The 19,970-nt window shown below is 44.2% G+C and overlaps 1 protein-coding gene across 3 annotated transcripts in view; it reads right to left on the reverse strand.

Annotated features, from left to right (window-relative positions):
• The window catches only part of rbbp5 (retinoblastoma binding protein 5), a 33,890-nt gene that overhangs the window by 10,660 nt on the left and 3,260 nt on the right, over positions 1-19,970 (reverse strand). For all 3 annotated transcript variants that reach the window (XM_068007661.1, XM_068007663.1, XM_068007662.1), the window contains exons 2-12: positions 16,447-16,472; positions 13,561-13,733; positions 10,182-10,322; positions 9,077-9,239; positions 7,778-7,887; positions 5,762-5,881; positions 5,022-5,175; positions 3,609-3,680; positions 2,360-2,477; positions 1,436-1,505; positions 179-284 (exon numbers count right to left, since the gene is read on the reverse strand). In XM_068007661.1, coding sequence (XP_067863762.1) covers positions 179-284; positions 1,436-1,505; positions 2,360-2,477; positions 3,609-3,680; positions 5,022-5,175; positions 5,762-5,881; positions 7,778-7,887; positions 9,077-9,239; positions 10,182-10,322; positions 13,561-13,733; positions 16,447-16,472 — 1,253 coding nt within the window. The remainder of the gene's footprint in view (positions 1-178; positions 285-1,435; positions 1,506-2,359; positions 2,478-3,608; positions 3,681-5,021; positions 5,176-5,761; positions 5,882-7,777; positions 7,888-9,076; positions 9,240-10,181; positions 10,323-13,560; positions 13,734-16,446; positions 16,473-19,970) is intronic.

Consider the following 19,970-nt stretch of genomic DNA (forward strand, 5'->3'; position numbering starts at 1 on the left):
TACTTACACGGTACCCCTCTCAGATGCAACACTACAAGTCGGGTTAATGTAACCTGCTCCCTGCCACTGACAAACTACGTAGCTATGTGCCAACATAGAATTCACTTACTGAATAACCGTTCATCCCTTCCCCACAGCAACCCCACCCCCAAACCTACGGCATTACTCCCAATCTCACCTGTACTGCTTCAGGGGGAGGTCCGTAGGGATTCTCTTCAGGATCTTCCACTTCCGGGGATATTGGGAGGTAGAGAAGGGCTTTGCAGTCTTCAAACTCTTCATCGCTGCAGTAAAACAAAGAATGTGACACATGAACCACAGACATTACCTCAAGTTATTAACCACCGTATTCACAGGTGGAGAAAGCAGCTCTCTCCAGCTGTGCTTCCATAAGAAGTGCTGGAGGCAGAGCGTTTGTGCAGCATCCTGCCTTGCTTAAGGCCAATGGAACAGTGACCGAGTCAGTGTGGCTAATCAATGAACTGTCACATTCCAGTCTAAATTCAACTGCAGATTCCTTCTCCCCAGGAAGGTCTGAAGCTAAATAAACACTTTCCCTCTTGAAGGCACCAATTCTTGCTGAGGTACTATTCAATAGGCACCAACAGCCCTCAAGCTCCTCACTCAAGTGTTGGTAGACTATTAGACCATGAGCAACATTACACCCGAGACCAATCCAGCAACCTCACACTTTCCAGCAGAGGTCACCAGATAACAATCAGAAGTGACAACCCTAGTTTATTCTTCCTCTCTCTAGCCCACAGTGTTGAGGACAGTTCCAGTTGTCACTTGATAACTTAGTCTGAACCGGAGACTTTCTGGCCAATATCTATTTCACAATGTGGTGTGTTCACATTTGCTAGAATGGTGCATAATCACAGGGTGTATCCAGTCAAAAGTATTTAACAGCGCATTAATGACAGAACAGTACTTCTGTATTGGAGAAACAGTCACTTTTTTTAACGATAGGAGTACATGTCCATAGTACAAACCCTGGAACTCCCTAACATACAGCATTGTAAGAGCACCTTCACCACATGGACTGCAGCAGTTCAAGAAGGTGGTCCACCACCACCTTCTCAGGGCAACTAGGGATGGGCAATCAATGCCAGCCTTGCCAGCAACACCCACGTCCCAAGAATGAATTTAATAAACATTTCTATCAAAATGTCAGAAGGAAAGAATAGGGGGATTTTATGTTGAAACGGGATTTCTGCCCCACCTCCGGTGAAGTATTGCAGCAGCTCAGAGGAATTTCCTGGCCTTGAAATCAAGGTTGTTTCACTTCTCTATTAAACAGCCGATATTAGGTTGCAGTTAAAAAATTCAACATTTTTATTTGCAAAATAAATTTGCTCTTTCAAAGAGCCAGCAGAGGCACAACCGGCCGAATAGCCTCCGCCTGTGCTGTACGATTCTATGAAAATCCTTCTACCTGCTACAGAAAGCAGCGATAGGGTCCACGGATGTGACATCGACCTCTTCATCCTCGGCTGCATCTCCACCTAAAAAGCATTTTGTACAGAAATAGGTCAAAGATTGAAAATAAATTAGATATGCAAATTAAGTACATGAGGAGATGAGGCAGTGCAGCGAAGTACTTTATCGGTATGGGTAGCGCAATGTATCCATGAAAGAAGCAGAGCCCTTCATTGCCCAAAACAGTATGATCCATATTATATCTATTATAGCTGACAAAATATTAAAAACTTAAAATGGGCTTCAGTAAGCTTTATTAAGAGCACTGCTTTATCTTTGAAGAAAGAAAATACATGAATATTTTCTAGGCGTGTCTATATTTCTATGGAGACCATCTGTACCAAATTGTTTCCTGGAACTATAAACCAACGCCCCGTCTGCCCTCTCAAGTGGAAGTAAAAGATCCCATGGCACTATTTTGAAGAAGTGTAGGGGAGATCTCCCCGATGCCCTGGCCAATATTTATCCCTCAGCCAACATCACAGATTATTTGGTCATTATCTCATTGCCGTTTGTGGGACCTTGCTGTGTGCAAATTGGCTGCTGCGTTTTCTACATTACAACAGTGACCACACCTCAAAAGTTCTTCATTGGTTGTAAAGCACTTTGGGATGTCCTGAAGTCACGAAAGGTGCTGTATAAATACAAGTCTTTCTTTCAGTGCCTCTGGACCATCTCATCCCACACAACATTCAACTTCACATTAACTTACTAGCAACTTGTTCAAGAAAAGCATTGGCAGAGATCTGGAAGCAGCTACTCCTGTCTACTACACTAGCAAAGCAGACAAACAGCATTAACACCACAGTCTGTCAGCAAAATGCAGCAGCAGTGTTGCCAGTAATACTCCCCTGCCAAAACTAAAATAGGCATTTCTTACCAATCTGCTCTGGCTCGCTCTTATCTTCATCTTCAATATCAAACTCTGATTCTCTCTCTTCATATTCAACATTCTCGTCTAACTCTTTGAAGTCCGGAGCAAATGCACTCCAGTTTTCCTGAGAGAGAGGCAACCACATTAGTCAAACAGGCTTCGCTCGGAATACTGAACTCCAAAGATCAGAACCTGAAATTAAGACTCAATTGCTTGGGAGGGTAAAGCAAGATTGACATGTGTATTTGGGGAAAATAGGAGGGAAGAAGGGGAAAAGGAGGAGAAGGAAGCATCCTCTCCATAGCTGATTATGTCAGTCTTTTAATTGTGGGATAGATTCACCCCTTTTTCTGTTCATTCCCTTCCAAAAAGTTTAGCCTGACACCCATTCAAACCATTTTCACTGGTCACCAGAACAGGACAGTCCAGCCCTGCAGACAGCTCCCAAACACAGGTCCGACAATCAGTCCTTAACCAGACTGCCAGCAGACACGTGCTTCAGCTCTCTCCTCACCCCAGTCGAATATGTCATTTCTCCCTCCAGCCCAGGTGATGAGGACAAACCTATTTCACCTTCAACTGGGATTAAAAATACAGGGGTTTCCTACTCAGTTATAGCTGCTGGGTCACCCATTTCCTCTCCCCAGCCCCCAATCTCCCTCTGTCTCGAGGGAGATAGTGAACTGATGGGAAGCTCACAGAGTTATAAATTTATCCAACTGTAATATCGATCCCCGACGTTCCTCACTGGGAAAGAATAAAATAAAGAATCAGAGGCCAAGACATCCCCAACAAGCCACTTTCAGGCACTCCCGAGTGGCTGGAATGGGCTGTGGCCTGGGATCTGATTATTTTCCTGACCAATCAACCAAAGAATGATGTAAGCCACAGAGTGAGCCAACAAGGGGCCTGGTGGAACAACATTTCAACCTAAATCATTTGCACAATTTGCTTTTCTCCCCTCCCACCCTCCGCTGAAAGCACTGACCCGTGCTGGGGTTGCATAGCCACGAGGCATCCTCTAGTTCCTCACTCCAATGACCATTCCACAGATGGGAGTCTAGACACCAAGTGCAGGTGGGCTATTTAACTATAGCAAGCTATACAGTGGAGTACGATCCACTCTTCACCTGACCCATGCACGGGTGACAGGAACAGGAACCCCAGTGCTGTGTCTATCATCTGGCAAAAGTCATTTGGATGGGTCACCATACCGACCTGGCTCTAAGAAGCTAAAATCAGCCCCTGCACTTACCACTTGATTCTGAGCCCAAATGGACACGACCCCACTGGATATCGAAGCAATGATCGGTCGGACAGGGTGCCACTGAAACACAAATTTTAAAAAGGGTGGGGGGAGTTAGGACTTTGATTAACCTCACGTCTTAACTGCGAACACATCTGAACTTCTGAATGGAATAAGCACTATGAGAATACAATAATGGAGAAGTGTTTTTAAAGAAAAACTAATGATGGTCTATTCCAGAACTGAATTAAGAGTCAAACATTTTATATGCTATGGGACTGCTAGAATTTTAAACATTTCACACTGACTGCCACTACTGAACCACATTTTGGGGATCTGACTGGGACATATGTTCGCTGGCCAAAGCAGAGGGCTTGAAATTAAAGGAAGTGCCCCCAACTCAGAAGCAACAGCTCTCATAAATCTACTTTTCAGAATCGAAGTTAGCTCCTCTAAAAGGTCTTGAAGATATTGCCGCATGCAGTTGTACCAATGTAAAAATCTCTAGCTGTACTCTCACTAAGACAAGTCTGACTCCCAGACATTTCTAAATTCAAAATACCTGATTTCTGTCAAAACTGGTAGATTACTGGTGGGTTTGCTGGCAGGGAAAAGCAAGTCCCAGGAGTAAGTGCGTGGGTGGGAATGAGGTAGAGCAGAGGGTAATTGGATGGTCAAGGCTTGCTGAGGACTACAGGTGGTCGGGACCAAGGCAAGGGGCGAGCAAGCAGCAAAGTCTGAAGTTCAGAGAAGCAGTGGCCAAGGTAGAGGAGGGTACAAGAGACTGGTAAGGACTGAGGCTCACTGAGGTGCAGAGATTTGGGAGGGAGAACTGGAGTAGGGAGGAGAGCAAGTAGCATCCAAGAGATGAGGCATGCAAGAGAACAGGTGGCAAGAGGAGCAAGAAACCGGTTAGGTTGGACGTGGTGCTGGTGTCAGGAACTTGCTGGCAATTGTTATAGAGTTAAGTTACAATTGACCTCTTCGTAGGTTCGTTGGGCAGTGATTGAAGAACTGTGGCCATTGTTACCGGGAAGCCAAATATCTCCATAGGCTGATTTTACTGTGGAAAACAGCCAAACAATCAGAAAGCTTATGCATGAAGCTTCAGACACGCAAAAAAAAATGATCAGGGATAGCACAGCTGTTCTAGGTTTGAGTGATGGGCAATACAGGGACCGACAGCAGCCCAAAATAATCCCACGGTAAATTGCCAGAATCACCCACCCTCAAATGTAAATTTTAACCAAGGAATATGCAAATAAAGTCAAGTTAGAAAGATTTGAGGGACAAGTGAGGGAGAGCCCACAGGGTTATTCAACTGGAATCAGAGGAGGATGTTCTAGCAGCAACTCAATAATTTGAAGTCTGTTAGTGATTAAGATGGAGACAAAACTAAATCGACCACAAATGGTCACTTACTGCTACATCCAGCAGTAGCTCCCCCCGTGTGCCGTGCAAAATCTTCACCAGGTTTCCTATGCTCTTCTCCCAGATGTAAAGTGCATGTTGTCGTGCCGAACCAGCGCAGATGTACTCCCCATCACCAGAGAAACAACACTTCTTCCAGGGCGTCCTGAGATTGACAGAAACAACCAAGTCAAAAAATACACCTCAAAACAAAAATGGGAAGAACCTCTTTATACGACATTCTGGTGTACACGTCCTATAATTCAAAGACAAAAACCTGTAGGAAGTTGCCGTTTACACATCGAACTTCATAGAAGGCATGAGGCGTAAGTGCAATGTGCAAAAGGTTTCAATTCCTTGAAGAAAAACAGGAGAATGTCTGTTTTTCCTCCAGAATTAAACAGCCCATTAGCGAAACAAGCAGCTTTGAGAAGGTGCCACATATGACAATGAGACTTCCTTAGCACATCACTAGAGAAAAACAAGCATTCTTCCATTTTTCATTAAGATGAATTTCACAATCAATTAAATCAACCAAATTAAACTAATGAATCTGAAGGTTGGACACCCTCAGACATTCGGGTCAGTCTCTCCCCCTCCCCCACAGCAATGTGAATATGTTCAGTTCTAAAACTATCCACCATTGATGAACCAGTTAATGACCACTCCTGTTTCTGTACCAAACATAGGGTTACGATATTGTTATACATCGGCTGTTTAGAAACTGTATCTCCAGTTGTTTAGCTTATTACCTGTTCACCAAGTCCTGCAGTTTCTGCATCGGTTCAGGCTCCCCATCACGCCCACACGTTAAAATTTCCCGACCATCGTAGACTCGAATGATTCTGTCTGCCGTGTTTATTAGGAAACAACTACCGAGATAAAGAGAAAGATAATACACTGCTACATTGGGGCAGAGAAGAATTAAATCCTTGGCTCACACAAGCAAGGGAATAAAATGCAGTGAGATCTATCTAGTGATTGCTAGTTAGTATGAAACGTTAAAATGAAATTCAACTGGGCACAATAAAGTGATTTAGGATGGAGTCCATCACTTGCTTTATACGGCTGCAAGTCAGGGGAGAAGAGGAACTAAAAAAGAAAGCAGCTTACTGAATTTTTTTTTAAGAAAGCAATTTTACTCCATTCAAATGCCCAGATTGAATTATATTTTCCAAACTTCATTGTAAATTTAACTAAGGAACAAATTTGGCAATTTTATAAACTGCATTTTTCTTTTAAACTTCACAAAAACATTTGGGAAGGAGAGGGAAGAATAATCAATAAAACTGATGTTGGTCATTACCCCGTTGCTGTTTGTGGGACCTTGCTGTGCATAAATTGGCTGCCCTGTTTCCTGCATCACAACAGTGATCACACTTCTAAAGTATTTACTTGGCTGTAAAGCACCTTGGGATGCTCTGAGGTTGTGAAAGGTGCTACAGAAATAAAAGTCTTTCTTTCTAATGGCTTTGGTGTTTATGAAGCTCAAGAACGAACATGACTATATGGATTATTCATCCACATTTTCTTGCACCAAGTGTTAGCATCGATCATTCCCCAACGCCCGTTACACGGAGGTTATCAAGCCCTCGGTTTCACTGCATTAGTGCTACATTTCTATTTCCCACAGCAGCCATCCTGGTCACCTTTTGGGTCAAGCTTCCAATGTGTCACAAACCCTGAGCAATTTTGTGTTGCTGTCTCATGCCCATCAGTTCTTCTGGCCATTAGATTCTTATAGCCAGCACTGTGAGGAGACCTTAATTCTATCAGTCTGGGATGGCTAATGCTCAGATTCCAGAGGTGACAGGGATGTGTGGTAACCTAATGTACTACCCAGTCCCCTGTAGATTCAAGATGTAAATTGCTTCTCAAGTGAAAAAAAAGACTGATCCCCTACAAATATGAAGGGGTGGAACCTTGTTCTACACTTTATTACATGAGTTAATTATCATTGCTCAGGCACTGCCTCTCCCCCAGTGGTTACGGTAGAGAGTAGCTGAGCAACTATCAGACTCAATCTGTGCCGAGATTGCTGATCTCAGCTGGGGCAACAGTAATGTCGGTAGAATTGGCCTCAACACCCCTGAATCCGGGGCAGGGGTAAGAAATGTTGGGGCTCCCGCTTCCGATCCAGCAAACCCCCATCGGAAAGTACACATGTAGACATCGGGGCCGGGGGGGGGGGCGGGGGGGGGGGGCGGGGGGGGGGGGGGATTTTAACCTCACTTGCCCATCAGGAAATTGACGGGATCAGGTGCAACACTGGTTTTACACCCCGCCCGGTTTTACTCCCCACTGAAGTCGATATCGGATGGGGTGTGAAACCCGCGTTCCACCCGATCCCATGGGTTTCCCGCCCGGCGAGTTAGGTTAAAATTACCCCCAGGCGAGAGCTTAACTGGGCTTGATGCATCTCCCCTGCATCCAAACAGCCTATCAGCACATCGTCCAGGCTCACACAAGAACAACAGCCACACGAGTGAGATACCAGAGGGTGCCTGGCATCAACAAATGCGTTCTCAAGTAGAACGGGCACAAAAAGGAGGAAATAAAAACATGACACTGAAAATTCTGTAAAACAATGTACTTGTAAGTAGAGTTACATGGTGTGATACCTCTCTAGAGCTCCCATTCTGATCACTGGCCAATCACTGAGTACACCGAGAGGTTTTCTAACAGGTCCATACAAACACGCACCATTGACTGAAAATAAAGCCAGTTCTTAACCGCCTGCAAAATATGAGAAACAGTGTGTGCCTCACCTCCCTTTCCTTGCAAATTCGATAGATTTAATAGCTGTGGTGTTGCTGGTGCCAGTTGTGACTCGGAATGAAGCTACCAGCTCTTGTGTATCAGTCTTTAGGACCAAGATCTGAAAATACAAGGCACATTTTAGCATTACCAACAGAAATGAGACAATCAAGTAATGTCGCAGGAGTCGGCGTGGGGACAAAGTGCCCTAAATGGCAGTAGCATGCCTCATTGTCTCACCAGGTAAATTGGCCAAGATGATAAACAGAAAAACTGGAAATACACAGCAGGTCAGCACACTGTGAAGGCAAAACACAGAATAACTGTTCTGACAAAAGGTCAATTAGCCCAGATTTTCTCGAGAGAAGTTCACCAGATCCAGAGCCAAAGGCTAAGAATGTCCTAGGTTTGATCCTTGGTTCATGCCAATTGGTCAGCAGTAAGTGCATCAGCGACTGAGGGGTAGGAAGCTAAAACTATCCAGGGTTTCGAATCCTGACCACCACTGGCTCTTGCTTGAAAATGCACGAGGACAACAAAAACTTGCATTTATATAGCACCTCTAACATAGAGAAACGTCCCCAGGGGCTTCACAGGAGCGTTAGCAAACAAAATTTGACACCGAGCCACGTAAGGAGATATTAGGACCCTTGGTCAAGGAGGTAGGTTTTAAGGAGCGTCTTAAAAGGAGAGAGAGGTGGAGAGGTTTAGGGAGGGAATTCCAGAGTTTAGGACCTTGGTAGCTGAAGGCACGGCCGCTAACGATGGACAGGATCAGGGTCAGATGTGCTGCGGCTCTCTTTCTCCTCTCCAGGCTGTCAATGTTCACCAGCCTCACACAAGAAGGATGTTACTTGGGTAAGTCACTGGAGGACTTCTGGCACCTGTGAACTGAACCCCAGCCTCCAGAAGTGGTTGGGGGGGGGGGGGGGGTTAAAGGGGGCGACAATGGGGGAGGGGTGAATTTGTTGGCATGAAAACAATCAATCTTACTTCTTAATACCATGAAACCTACTGTACACCAACAGATACTGCTATGCTAACTTCTCACAGCCAGTAGTGACAGAACTCGGGCCCTTTAGGACTATAGTTTCTATATGTTTTGCTCGGAGGGATTGGACGAGAGAGAAAAATAGGCCTTAAATAAACTGAAAAAAACTGATAAAATGGGGTTTTTAACAAGAATAATGTTGGGGAAAATTAAGTTTTACCTGTACAAATACATTCATATAGACACGATTCATCTGCCGCTAATAAATCTGAAGAAGTGGAGCAGAAAAATAAACAAGCATCCCTATAGCAACGCTCACCTTTCCCTTGGCATTCCCGGTGTAAATATACTCTCCTCGTCGGTCAAAAGATGCCACGACATTAAGATCAGAATCATCATCTACAGGTAGAACCACGTGCTTTGAGTCAGAGAGGGTTAGCAACACTGGTGCACACTTCATCGGGCAGACGAGGACCCTGTTCCTGTTGATACATAGTGCAAGTGTAAATCAGGAACGAATACACCACATAAAAACAAGCCCTTCCTGATAAAACAGAGCTAGCCCACGAATGCCCCTCAGAAACTAAGTAGGAGATAAACCACCCCCTCCCCAAAGAGCAAAGGTTATTAAAGGCAATGCCATATATATTCAGACACTGGTGTCAGGGACCATTATAAACTGCTTGCACTCCAGATGAACCTTAGCACAAAAACCGTAGCAGTTAGGTTTGGCGTCTGTGACTCTTGGCACAAAGTTTCCGATAATGCTGAGGAAGATGCTGAAGAGATGCCAAGCACCTCCTCACAGGGTGGCAGCAAGCTCAGAGCAGCGCTGACAGGTTTCCACTCACCAGAAAAAATAATGCGCAACAGATTCAGAAAGCAAATTTTTTTTAAAAAAATCTAAGGGCACAAAAGAGGAAGGCATTTACTTCAAGTTTTTTTTTTGTATAGTTTATGCTCATTGCTGTTAGGCCTGGGGAATGGAACACTTTCCAGTGTCCGTACCAAGCACTCAGAAGGAAGGGAGAGTTAACCTCCCCGCAGTCTGTGCCAACAGTGCAATCCAGCTCCTGCAAGACAGCCACCTACTGCATCATAGTGGCATCTCCCATACCAGCCATCCTGGCCTTAGTAGATATCAATTTAATGCCAATTGGTGCCACATTTTGCAGTTGTTTGCATTGGTCCCATACCCATAAGATTGAGACTTCCAACCTTATTTCACATAGAAAAAAAAGTGATTTTAAAATTCCTAAGCGGTCACATTTTGGGGAGGAATTAAAAGAAAAATTAGAAAGCCATTTCACCCGTCTTAGTTTTACAGTCCCATGGAAGTGCTGTAGCCCAAAGCTTTGGAGTTTTCTACTTTCCCGGCAATTTGTCTTTCATTGTAAATCCATCCAAACTCCTGGAATACTTACTGATCTCTGGGATGGAACTGCACTTTGAGGACGGGCGAGGGAAAACGGAACCTCTGGTCACAGTCTCCAGACAGAACGTCCCACAGCGATACTATGTTATCGGTTGAAGCACTAACTAGTTTATGCCCGTCTCGACTCCAACTGTAAAACACAGGAAAAATAAGTGAATATGTAAATTAGCAAGGATATGCCACACCGACATTTTGTAAGACTTTGGTACTATTTCCTTTATTAAAAATTTTAATGTTTGCCATTGCGTCCTCACAATTAGTAGTCACGATGGGGAATACTGAAACACTTGCACAAATCTATCAAAAGTAATTCTCTATCAGTTAAACGGGAAAGAAAGTCCAAAGGGAGTACTTTTGGTTCAATGAATGGAGCCACATGCAGCTCTGCCCAGTGTCATAACCAAAACAACTGACCCAGAGACACAACATATTGAGTGCCATTACCAATGCAATAGACCTAGAGATATGACATAAGCAGTGCCATAACCAAATCAATAGATCCAAAGAGACATATGGGCCAAGTCTCTGCTGTGGTAACAAAATTTGACTATTTTTAAATTTTAAAAATTGTGAATATAAAAATTGGAACAAAACTATTTGCCCTTTAGCTCAACAGTGTTTTAGAGTTGCTGACCACAATAATTCCTGTAAAAAGGAAAAGGAAGAGTAGATGTTGCAATGTATTACAGCACTAATGTGAGGCTCTGCCAAGTGGCAGAATGCAGATTATACACCACTCTGCTGGGTTCCGAACCTCAACTGCACTGATAATAGGAGATGCTGAATAAAGACCAAGGATTTCGGAGAGGGAGAAGACAAAAGAGATGATCAGATATCATTTCATTATAAATCCAAACTCTTGGACTACTTACTGATCTCTGGGATGAAACTGCACTTCGAGAGTGGGAGAGGGTAAAACAGAACCATGGTGTTGCTCTTCCACCTTATGGTTGGTGAGCAGTAGTGATGGAACTCTCAAACAGGACATTTATACAGCTCGTGAAGCAATGTGGGACAGCAAATAAGACCACTTTCAACGGGAGAAAAAAATCAGATGGGAGAGGGGAAAGGAGGGCAGAGTGGGGAGGGACTGCTTTGAGGATGTAGAAAAGAAGACAGAAAATGGAAGTCCTTATGATTTACTTAATTCAATTCCAGAAAGCCTCTGAAGAGGTCACACGTGAAAAATTGCCAATCTAAAATCCGTGAGGCACTGTGCAATTGAATAAGAAATTAAGTTTTTTTTAAAATAGAAAATAGTGTATACTCGCGAGAACGGTAGTGTCAGACCTGGCAGGCTGGGGGAAGGGGGGGCGGGGGGGGGGGGGGGCGGAGGGGTCTGAGTGAGAACCTCAGAGTCAGTGTTTGGACCCTTGTTTTTTTTTAAATCTAGATCAGTTGTGTAAGTGGGCAGACAAATGATAAATGAAATTTAACACTGACAAATGCAGAGTATTGCAATTTCTGAAGAGAGAATGAGCAACATAGATATACAATCAAGGCAACAGAATTAGCTCAGAGACTTTGAAAGGGACCTGGGAGTGACAATAGACCCATTAGTTTCAATACCATGACAATGTGAAACGGTGATTTTAAAAAGCAAACAGATGTTGGGTTAGCCAGAATAGTGGAGTATAATTGGAGAGAAGTCATGACTAAGTTTAATAATGCACTGGTCAGGCAATACTTGGAATACTGTGTGCAAGTTTGTTATTACACAAAGGAGGCAGACATTTATTGGGAAGTGTGCAGAAAGCAACAGGAATGTCCCAAATGTAAAAGGCGATGAGCTACAAAACAGGTTAGAGAAGCTTAAGCTCTATAGTCCAGGAAGAAGGTCAAGAGACCTCAGTGAGGTATAGAAAGTATTAAATGGCACAGATAACATAATCCCAGAGTATTGCATTAAGGTCAGTCAAGTCAGTAGAATGAGAAGACAGTCATTTAAATTAATGAAAAGTCAATTTAGAACAGATCTTGAAAAAAATTTCTTTACTCACTGGGGGATAAATATTTGGAATGATCTGCCCGGTAAAGTAACTGAAGTTCAAGGAGCCATTGGTTGCTAGATTTGAAGTATTGAAACACGAGCAGAACAAGTTTGATAGGCTGAGTCTCTTTTTCTGATGTTCTTAAGGGCACGTCATTAAATGTGGACAGGTGACTGCAGCAAGAGCCTTATTTTACAGGATACAAGGCATCCGCTGTAAGAATAGTTGTCAAGCAATGGAGATTTAGCTGCAGCTCACATCTGATGAGGGAGTCTGAAACGTTAACCTATCTTCTCTCTTTTAGATGCTAATCAGCTTGCTTTGCATTTACAGGACTTTAGGTTTTTAATTTCAGATTTCCAACGTTTCAGTTTTTAAAAATCTTTATCTGCGGACACACAGCCAGCGATTCCTCCAGGAGCACTCGAATGTCACCCATCCCCTGAAAAACACTAAATCTAAGGAAGATGCAATACTGTGTTGTGCACAGCTAGTTACAAGCTTACAAAATTAATATTTAAATTACCCCCACTCCCATTGGAGTTAACTCCCTCCCCCCCCCCCCCACACCACCATCCTCCCACCCCTCCCCCACCCACCAGCAGCACAGGTCATTCCCTGACAGAGACCAGAGAGGGCTGGCAGGGTGACTGCATCCCCCTCCCAGGCCTCTGTCGTCATCACTCTGATTGCTGAGTGATGTTCCAAGAGCAGTGGCGGTCATGGTAACAAACCAGATAGAGTAACGGCTCCGTCAAAAGTCTAAAGCTCTCAAACGCATTTATCGTGGGAAGTGCGCGAGAAACAGAAACCAGCATTTGGAATGACAAAAAAAAAATCGTTCAACTAAATTGCAGTTCAACACTAAAGCTAGTTTGGAATTGTTTTTTATTTGCTCACTGCTGGCTCATTGGGCAAGGTTGGCGTGTAGCCGCGTCATAAAGACCAGAAGCTCCCACGTCTAATTCCCAAACGGTTCTGAGTTAACCAGTCTCAGCCAAAGTGGCAGAACGGGCACTACAATTTGGCTCAGATCCCCTTCCCGGGCCAGGGAGGGAAAAATTGGCTCCTTATCCAGAAGTCCCTGCTAGCAAGTGTGCACATATAGATAGCTGATCCTCCCCCACATCCAAACACCCTGCCACCGCATGCTGTCCAGATTCATTCACGGGGAGCAGCCACTTGGGAAGAGTAACAAATGCCACTCGTGGAACTGTACCGTGGATCAGCTATGATCTTATCAAATGGCGGAGAGGGCTCAAGGGGCTGAATGGCCTACTCCTGTTCCTACCGCAATATGGAGTGAACACAAAATGGCTGTGTGTAAAGTAGTTTTTTTTTAAATAGAGACAGACACACGCACAAATCTTAAATTACCATAACGAGCACACTGGATGTATGTGTGCGCTGATGATTTTGGCGATACCCCTCGTCAGGAAGTCCCAAATGACGATGCGTCCATCGTTGCACCCCACAGCGAGCAGCGTACCCCACCTGTTAAAGGTACAAGTGAGGGCCATGCTAATACAGTCCAGGGTTCCATCTGCCTCCTACACACACACACACAAAAAAAAAAATCACATTAATTAGTCACATCACAAAGGAGAGCAAACTTGCATTTATATAGTGCCTTGAACGTAGTTGAAACGTCCCAAGGCGTTTCACAGGAGCGTAATCAGATAAAATTTGACACCGAGCCACATAAGGAGATATTGGGACAGGTAGGAGATAGGTTTTAAGGAGCGCCTTAAAGGAAGAGAGAAAGAGGCAAAGAGGAAGAGGTTCAGGGAGGGAATTCCAGAGTTTAGGGCCTAGACAGCTGAAGGCATGGCCGCCAATGGATGGGTGAAGGAAATCGAATAGGCACAAGAGGCCACAATTGGAGGAATGTAGAGTTCTGAGAGGATTGTGGGGCTGGAGGAGGTTACAGAAATAGAGAGGGGCGAGGCCATGGAGGGATGTGAACACAAGGATGAGAATTTTAAAATCGAGGCGTTACTGGCCTGGGAGCCAATGTCGGTCAGCAAGCAGAGAGATGATGGGTGAACAGGACTTGATGCGAGTTAGGATATAAGGCAGCAGAGTTTTTAAATGAGCTCAAGTTTATGGAGGGTGGAACATGGGAGGTCAGCCAGGAGAGGATCGGAATAGTCGAGTCTAGAGTTAACAAAAGCATGGATGAGGGTTTCAGCAGCAGATGAGCTGAGGCAGGGGCAGAGGCAGGCGATGTTACGGAGGTGGAAGCAGGTGGTCTTGGTGATGGAAAGGATATGGGGTCGGAAGCGCAGCTCAGGGTCAAATAGGACACCATTGTTGTGAACAGTCTGGTTCAGCCTCGGATGGTAGACAGGGAGGAGGATGGAATTGGCAGCTGGGGAATGGAGTTTGTAGCGGGAGCCGAAGACAATGGCTTTTATCACGTCCTCAGGACATGAGTGCTTCACACCCAGTGAATTATCTTTGCCATGTAGTCACTAATGCAAGCAAATGTGGCAGGCAATTTGCATAAAGCAAAACCCCAGACAGCAAACGAGCTGAATGACCAGTTTTTTTTTGGTGGTGTTAATCAAAGGACATAACATGTGGTAAGTGTAGCATGCTTAGGAGGAACCCATGGTTCCCAAAGCTCTCCACCACTGGGGGTTTTCCTCACCTCATGTCTGGGTCTGTCGTAAACTATTTTTTTTATTCATTCATGGGATGTGGGCATTGCTGGCAAAGCCAGCATTTATTGCCCATCCCTAATTGCCATTGAGAAGGTGGTGGTGAGCCGCCTTCTTGAACCGCTGCAGTCCGTGTGGTGAAGGTTTTCCCACAGTGCTGTTAGGAAGGGAGTTCCAGGATTTTGACCCAGCGACGACGAAGGAAAGCCGATATATTTCCAAGTCAGGATGGTGTGTGACTTGGAGGGGAACGTGCAGGTGGTGTTGTTCCCACGTGCCTGCTGCCCTTGTCCTTCTAGGTGGTAGAGGTCGCGGGTTTGGGAGGTGCTGCCGAAGAAGCCTTGCCGAGTTGCTGCAGTGCATCCTGTGGATGGTACACACTGCAGCCACTGTGTGCCGGTGGTGAAGGGAGTGAATGTTTAGGGTGGTGGATGGGGTGCCAATCATGGATGTCTTGGATGGTGTCAAATTGATAGAGATTGATTATGATTAGTCAATAACTCCATCATCATTATATGAGCTGGAGTACTGTGTATGGTTCTGGGCACCACACTTCAGGAAAGATGTCAAGTCCTTGGAGAGAGTACAGAGGAGGTTTACCAGGGATGAGGGGCTTCAGTTATGTAGAAAGATCAGTGAAGCTGGGATTGTTCTCCTCAGAGCAGAGAACGTTGAGACGAGACCTAACAGAGGCATTCAAAATTATGAGGGGTTTTGATAGAGCAAGTAGAGAGAAACTGTTTCCTCTGGCAAGTGGGTTGGTAACCAGAGATCATAGATTTAAAATAATTGGCAAAAGAACTAGAGGGGAAATGAAGAGAAATATTTTCATACAGAGGGTTATTAAGATCTGGAACTTTCAAAAGGCAATTGGACATGTACTTGAAGATTTGCAGGGTTATGGGGAAAAAGCTGGGGTGTAAGACTAAATTGGATAACTCTTTCAAAGAGCCGGCACAGGCACGATAGGCCGAATGGCCTCCTTCTGTGCTGTAAAATTCTACGATGTGACTACCAGGATGGTAGAAGGCGAACTAGATGGATCTTGGTCTTTTCTCGTCCAGCAATTCCTGCGTTAGGGAAGAATATTGGCCAGGAACCAGAGCTCCCGACTTTTGTTCAAATATTTCTATGGGACCATTTACATCCACCTGAACTGGGAGACGGGGCCTCGGTTTTTCATTTCATCTGTCGGTCAGCATTTCTAACAGTCCAGCGCTACTGCACCAGAGTGCCAGCCTAGACAACAGGATAAATTCAGAGGTAGAACTATGACACTGCTGCCGATTCTTTGACCTGTGCTTCCTTTGTGCCAAGCCATGGGTGGTTCTGTGCTGTGGACTTTTGCTTAGCAAGAACCAAATCGAGACTGATGCAATTTTATTAACCGCCAGTTTGGGTGGGGTCTTTTATTCTGTGATTCGAACTAAATCCAGACCCATAGCTGAAAGGCCAGTGCTTCTGTAACAAGTTTACTACAATGTATTAAAACTCATTACTTCCACATTGTAGAGAAGGTTACTAACTTGACAGACAAACGAACACATAGGAAAATAAAACAGCACTTGCTAAAAACACATGACAAGTGTTTCAAACGTACCTCTGGGTAGTTCTGTCCAAAGGACTCTGTTTAAAAAGAGATAACAAAAATAGATCAATTTAAAGGCCAGGATACATCACTGAAAATAATTCAAGATGCTTTTACCCTCCCACCATACTTGTCAGATATTAATTTTAGTTACATTTTCATCTTCAAGGATATTCTTGCCATCCCTAAAACCAACCCAGCAGTATCCATAGAATGATGGAGCACAGGTGGCAGCCATTCGGCCCATTGTGCCTGTGCCAGCTCTTTGAAAGAGCTATCTAATTAGTCCCACTCACCCGCTCTCTCTCCCCTTAGCCCCGCAAATGTTTTTCCTTTTGAAAGTTACTGTTGAATCTGCTTTCATCACCCTCTCCCTATTGGATAGTGCAAGGCTCCTCTGTCATTACCCACTGGGAGGCCAGGAAGAAGACTCTCTCTTCAAGCAGGAATGAAGGAGGCGTACAGCCTTTCTCCGAGCCTCCTCCTGGCAGGCAGGCTGGGATTGCGAACTCGCGACGTGGGACATCTAAGCATACAGCTTCAGCCTCCCAATCCAAGGCGCAACATCTCTTGTCCTCTGACGCCATGCATTTTTATTTAATGCACAGGGGCAAGTACAGGTACGATGGGCTGAATGACCTCCTTCTGCGCTGTATGATTCTGTGCACCAAGTTTTGGAGGAGTTTTTTGATAAAGCAATTAAATAATAATGCACAAATATTTAAGGATAAGCAATACCGTGGTAGAACCCATCACCACTGGAGAAAATCCTCAAGACCCACGTCTTTCATCACTTAAACAAAAGCAAAATACTGCGGATGCTGGAAATCTGAAATAAGAACAGAAAATACTCGAAACACTTAACAGGTCAGGCAGCGTCTGTGGAGAGAGAAACAGAGCTAACGTTTCAGGCCAACGACCTTTTGTCAGAACTCCCATCGACCTGAAACATTAACTCTGTTTCTCTCTCCACACGTACTGCCTGACCTGCTTCGTGTTTCCAGCATTTTCTGATTTTAGTTCTAAGATCACTTGATACTAGTCATATTCAGGATTAATCCAAACCTTTCCAATAAATTTTTATGCTTATCATCCGCAGGTGACTACCTAGTTGCACTTCACACCACTCTGGCATAATTGGCGATGCCCTACGCTGTCTAAAACAAAACATTTTTAAAAGGTGAGAGTAAACTGGGACTCAAATCAGGAAGTTATCGAGTGGGTCAGTGGGTCATCCACTCAACAAAAATGAACTGCTCTCCATCCATAGACCACATGGAAAGTCATTCAGCCACAGGAGGCAGGATTCAGACATTCATTCAGGGAGGTCAAGGAAAGAAGTTATGTTAAACTTGCACAGAACCTTGGTTAGACAACACTTGGGAGTACTGTGAACAGTTCTGGTCTCCGTATTACAGAAGGATATAGAGGCATTGGAGAGGGTGCAAAAAAGATTCACAAGGATGATACCAGAACTGAGAGGATATCCTGATCAGGAAAGGCTGAACTTTTCTCTGGAAATGAGAAGGCTGAGGGGTGAGGGGTGACCTGATAAAGGTCTTTAAGATAATAGGATTGGATAGGGTAGACATAGAGAAAATGTTTCTACTTGTGGGGGAGATCAAAACTAGAGGTCATAAATATATAAATCCAATAGGGAATTCAGGAGAAACTTCTTTACCCAAAGAGTGGCAAGAATGTGGAACGCACTACTGCAAAGAGACGTTGAGGCAAATAGCAAAGATACGTTTAAGGGGAAGCTAGATAAGCACGAGTGAGAAAGGAATAGAAGGATCTGCGTATAGGGGTAGATGAAGTTGAGAGGGAGGAGGCTCATATGGAACATAAATGCCTGCATAGACCAGTTGGGCAAATGGCCTGTTTCTGTGCTATAGTAATCGATGTAACAATTATAAGATAACGTTCATGGAAACTTTAATATCATGAAACTGAAGGAGTTGTGTGGAGATTTCACAGGTACATTGAGAAATAAGATGGGGTTTTTTTCTTCCCACTTTCAGCCCCTTTCCCCCCCCCCCCCTCACCTGGAGGGACTAACTCTCGCTGCTGTGTCGTGATGGGTGACCTGACTGATTCCCCTCCCCTAGCCCAGAATGCAATGGCCCATTGTAGGGCTCCAAATGCTGAGGTAAACTAGCTCAGCACGAGCATGAGCCAGGGAGCACTCCTGCTACCTCCTTAAGGGAGATGTAATTTTTATCTCGTTTCAAAATAAAATTATATTAATCTATCTCTTCAAAAGAAGGTTTATTTGTTCAATTTTCCTAAGCGTTCTTAAAATACTATTGAAGCTAAAAGTTTACAGGGGCCAAATCTTGTGTTTCAATCATATCACACGTTCCAGCTGCTTATCTCCACAAAATTATAGGATATATAATGAAGTTCAATCCAGTAACACCTTTATAAAGTATTGTTGGATCAGTTTATGTTATGTAAGATATATAATGACCTGTAACTATGTATTGCAGAACAGAAACCAGGACAAAGCATTTTAAAACAGAACAATGCATTATCAAAGAATGGAGTATGTGAGAAATACAAGAATAAAATTCTGATTCTGGGGTTCTGATGACATATAACGGCAAAGTGTAAAGGGCAAAGAGGGGGAGGAATTCCTGAAATGTGTACAACAGAACTTTCTTGATCAGTATGTTTCCAGCCCAATGAGGAAAGAAGCAGTGCTCGATCTAGTTCTGGGGAATGAAGTGGGGCAAGTGGAGCAAGTTTCAGCAGGACAGCATTTGGGAAATCGTAATCACATCATCATTGGGTTTAGAGTAGTGATGGAAAAGGACAAGGAAAAACTAAACGTGAAAACACTCAACTGGAGGAGGGTTAATTTCAGTGAGTTGAAAAGGCATCTGGCCCAGGTGGATTGGAATCAAAGGCTGGCAGATAAAACAGTAAATAAGCAACGGGAGACTTCAAACAGGTGATAGTTCGGGTACAGACTGAACAGATTCCCACGAGGGCGAAAGGTAGGGCATCCAAAGCTAGAGTTCCATGGGTGACTAAATATATAGAGATTAAAATAAAACAGAAAAAGGAGGCTTATGATAAATGTCGGGTTCATGATTCAGTAGAGAACCAAGCTGAATACAAAAAGAGCAGGGGAGTACTGAGAATGGAAATGAGGGGCAAAGACAGCGTATGAGAATAGATTAGTAGGTAACATAAAAGGCAACCCAAAAGTCTTTTCTATACATATAAATAGTAATAGGATAGGCAAAGGAAGAGTGGGGCTGATTAGGGACCAAAAAGGAGATCTTCTAATGGAGGCAGAGGGCATGGCTGAGGTACTAAATGAGTACTTTGCATCTGCCTTCACTAAAGAAGAGGATGCTGCCAATGTCCCAGTAAAGGAGGGCAGTAGAGAAATTGGATAGGATAAAAATAAAAAGGTACTAAAACTGCAATGCCATCTGCTAATGGGCACAAGATATTTAATCCTGGCCAATATTTTCCATGTTTTAGGGCACGCCATGTGTGAGGTAACATTGATCACAAATCTCTAC

Source organism: Heptranchias perlo, chromosome 27 (assembly GCF_035084215.1).
Source record: "Heptranchias perlo isolate sHepPer1 chromosome 27, sHepPer1.hap1, whole genome shotgun sequence".
Lineage (NCBI taxonomy): Eukaryota > Metazoa > Chordata > Chondrichthyes > Hexanchiformes > Hexanchidae > Heptranchias > Heptranchias perlo.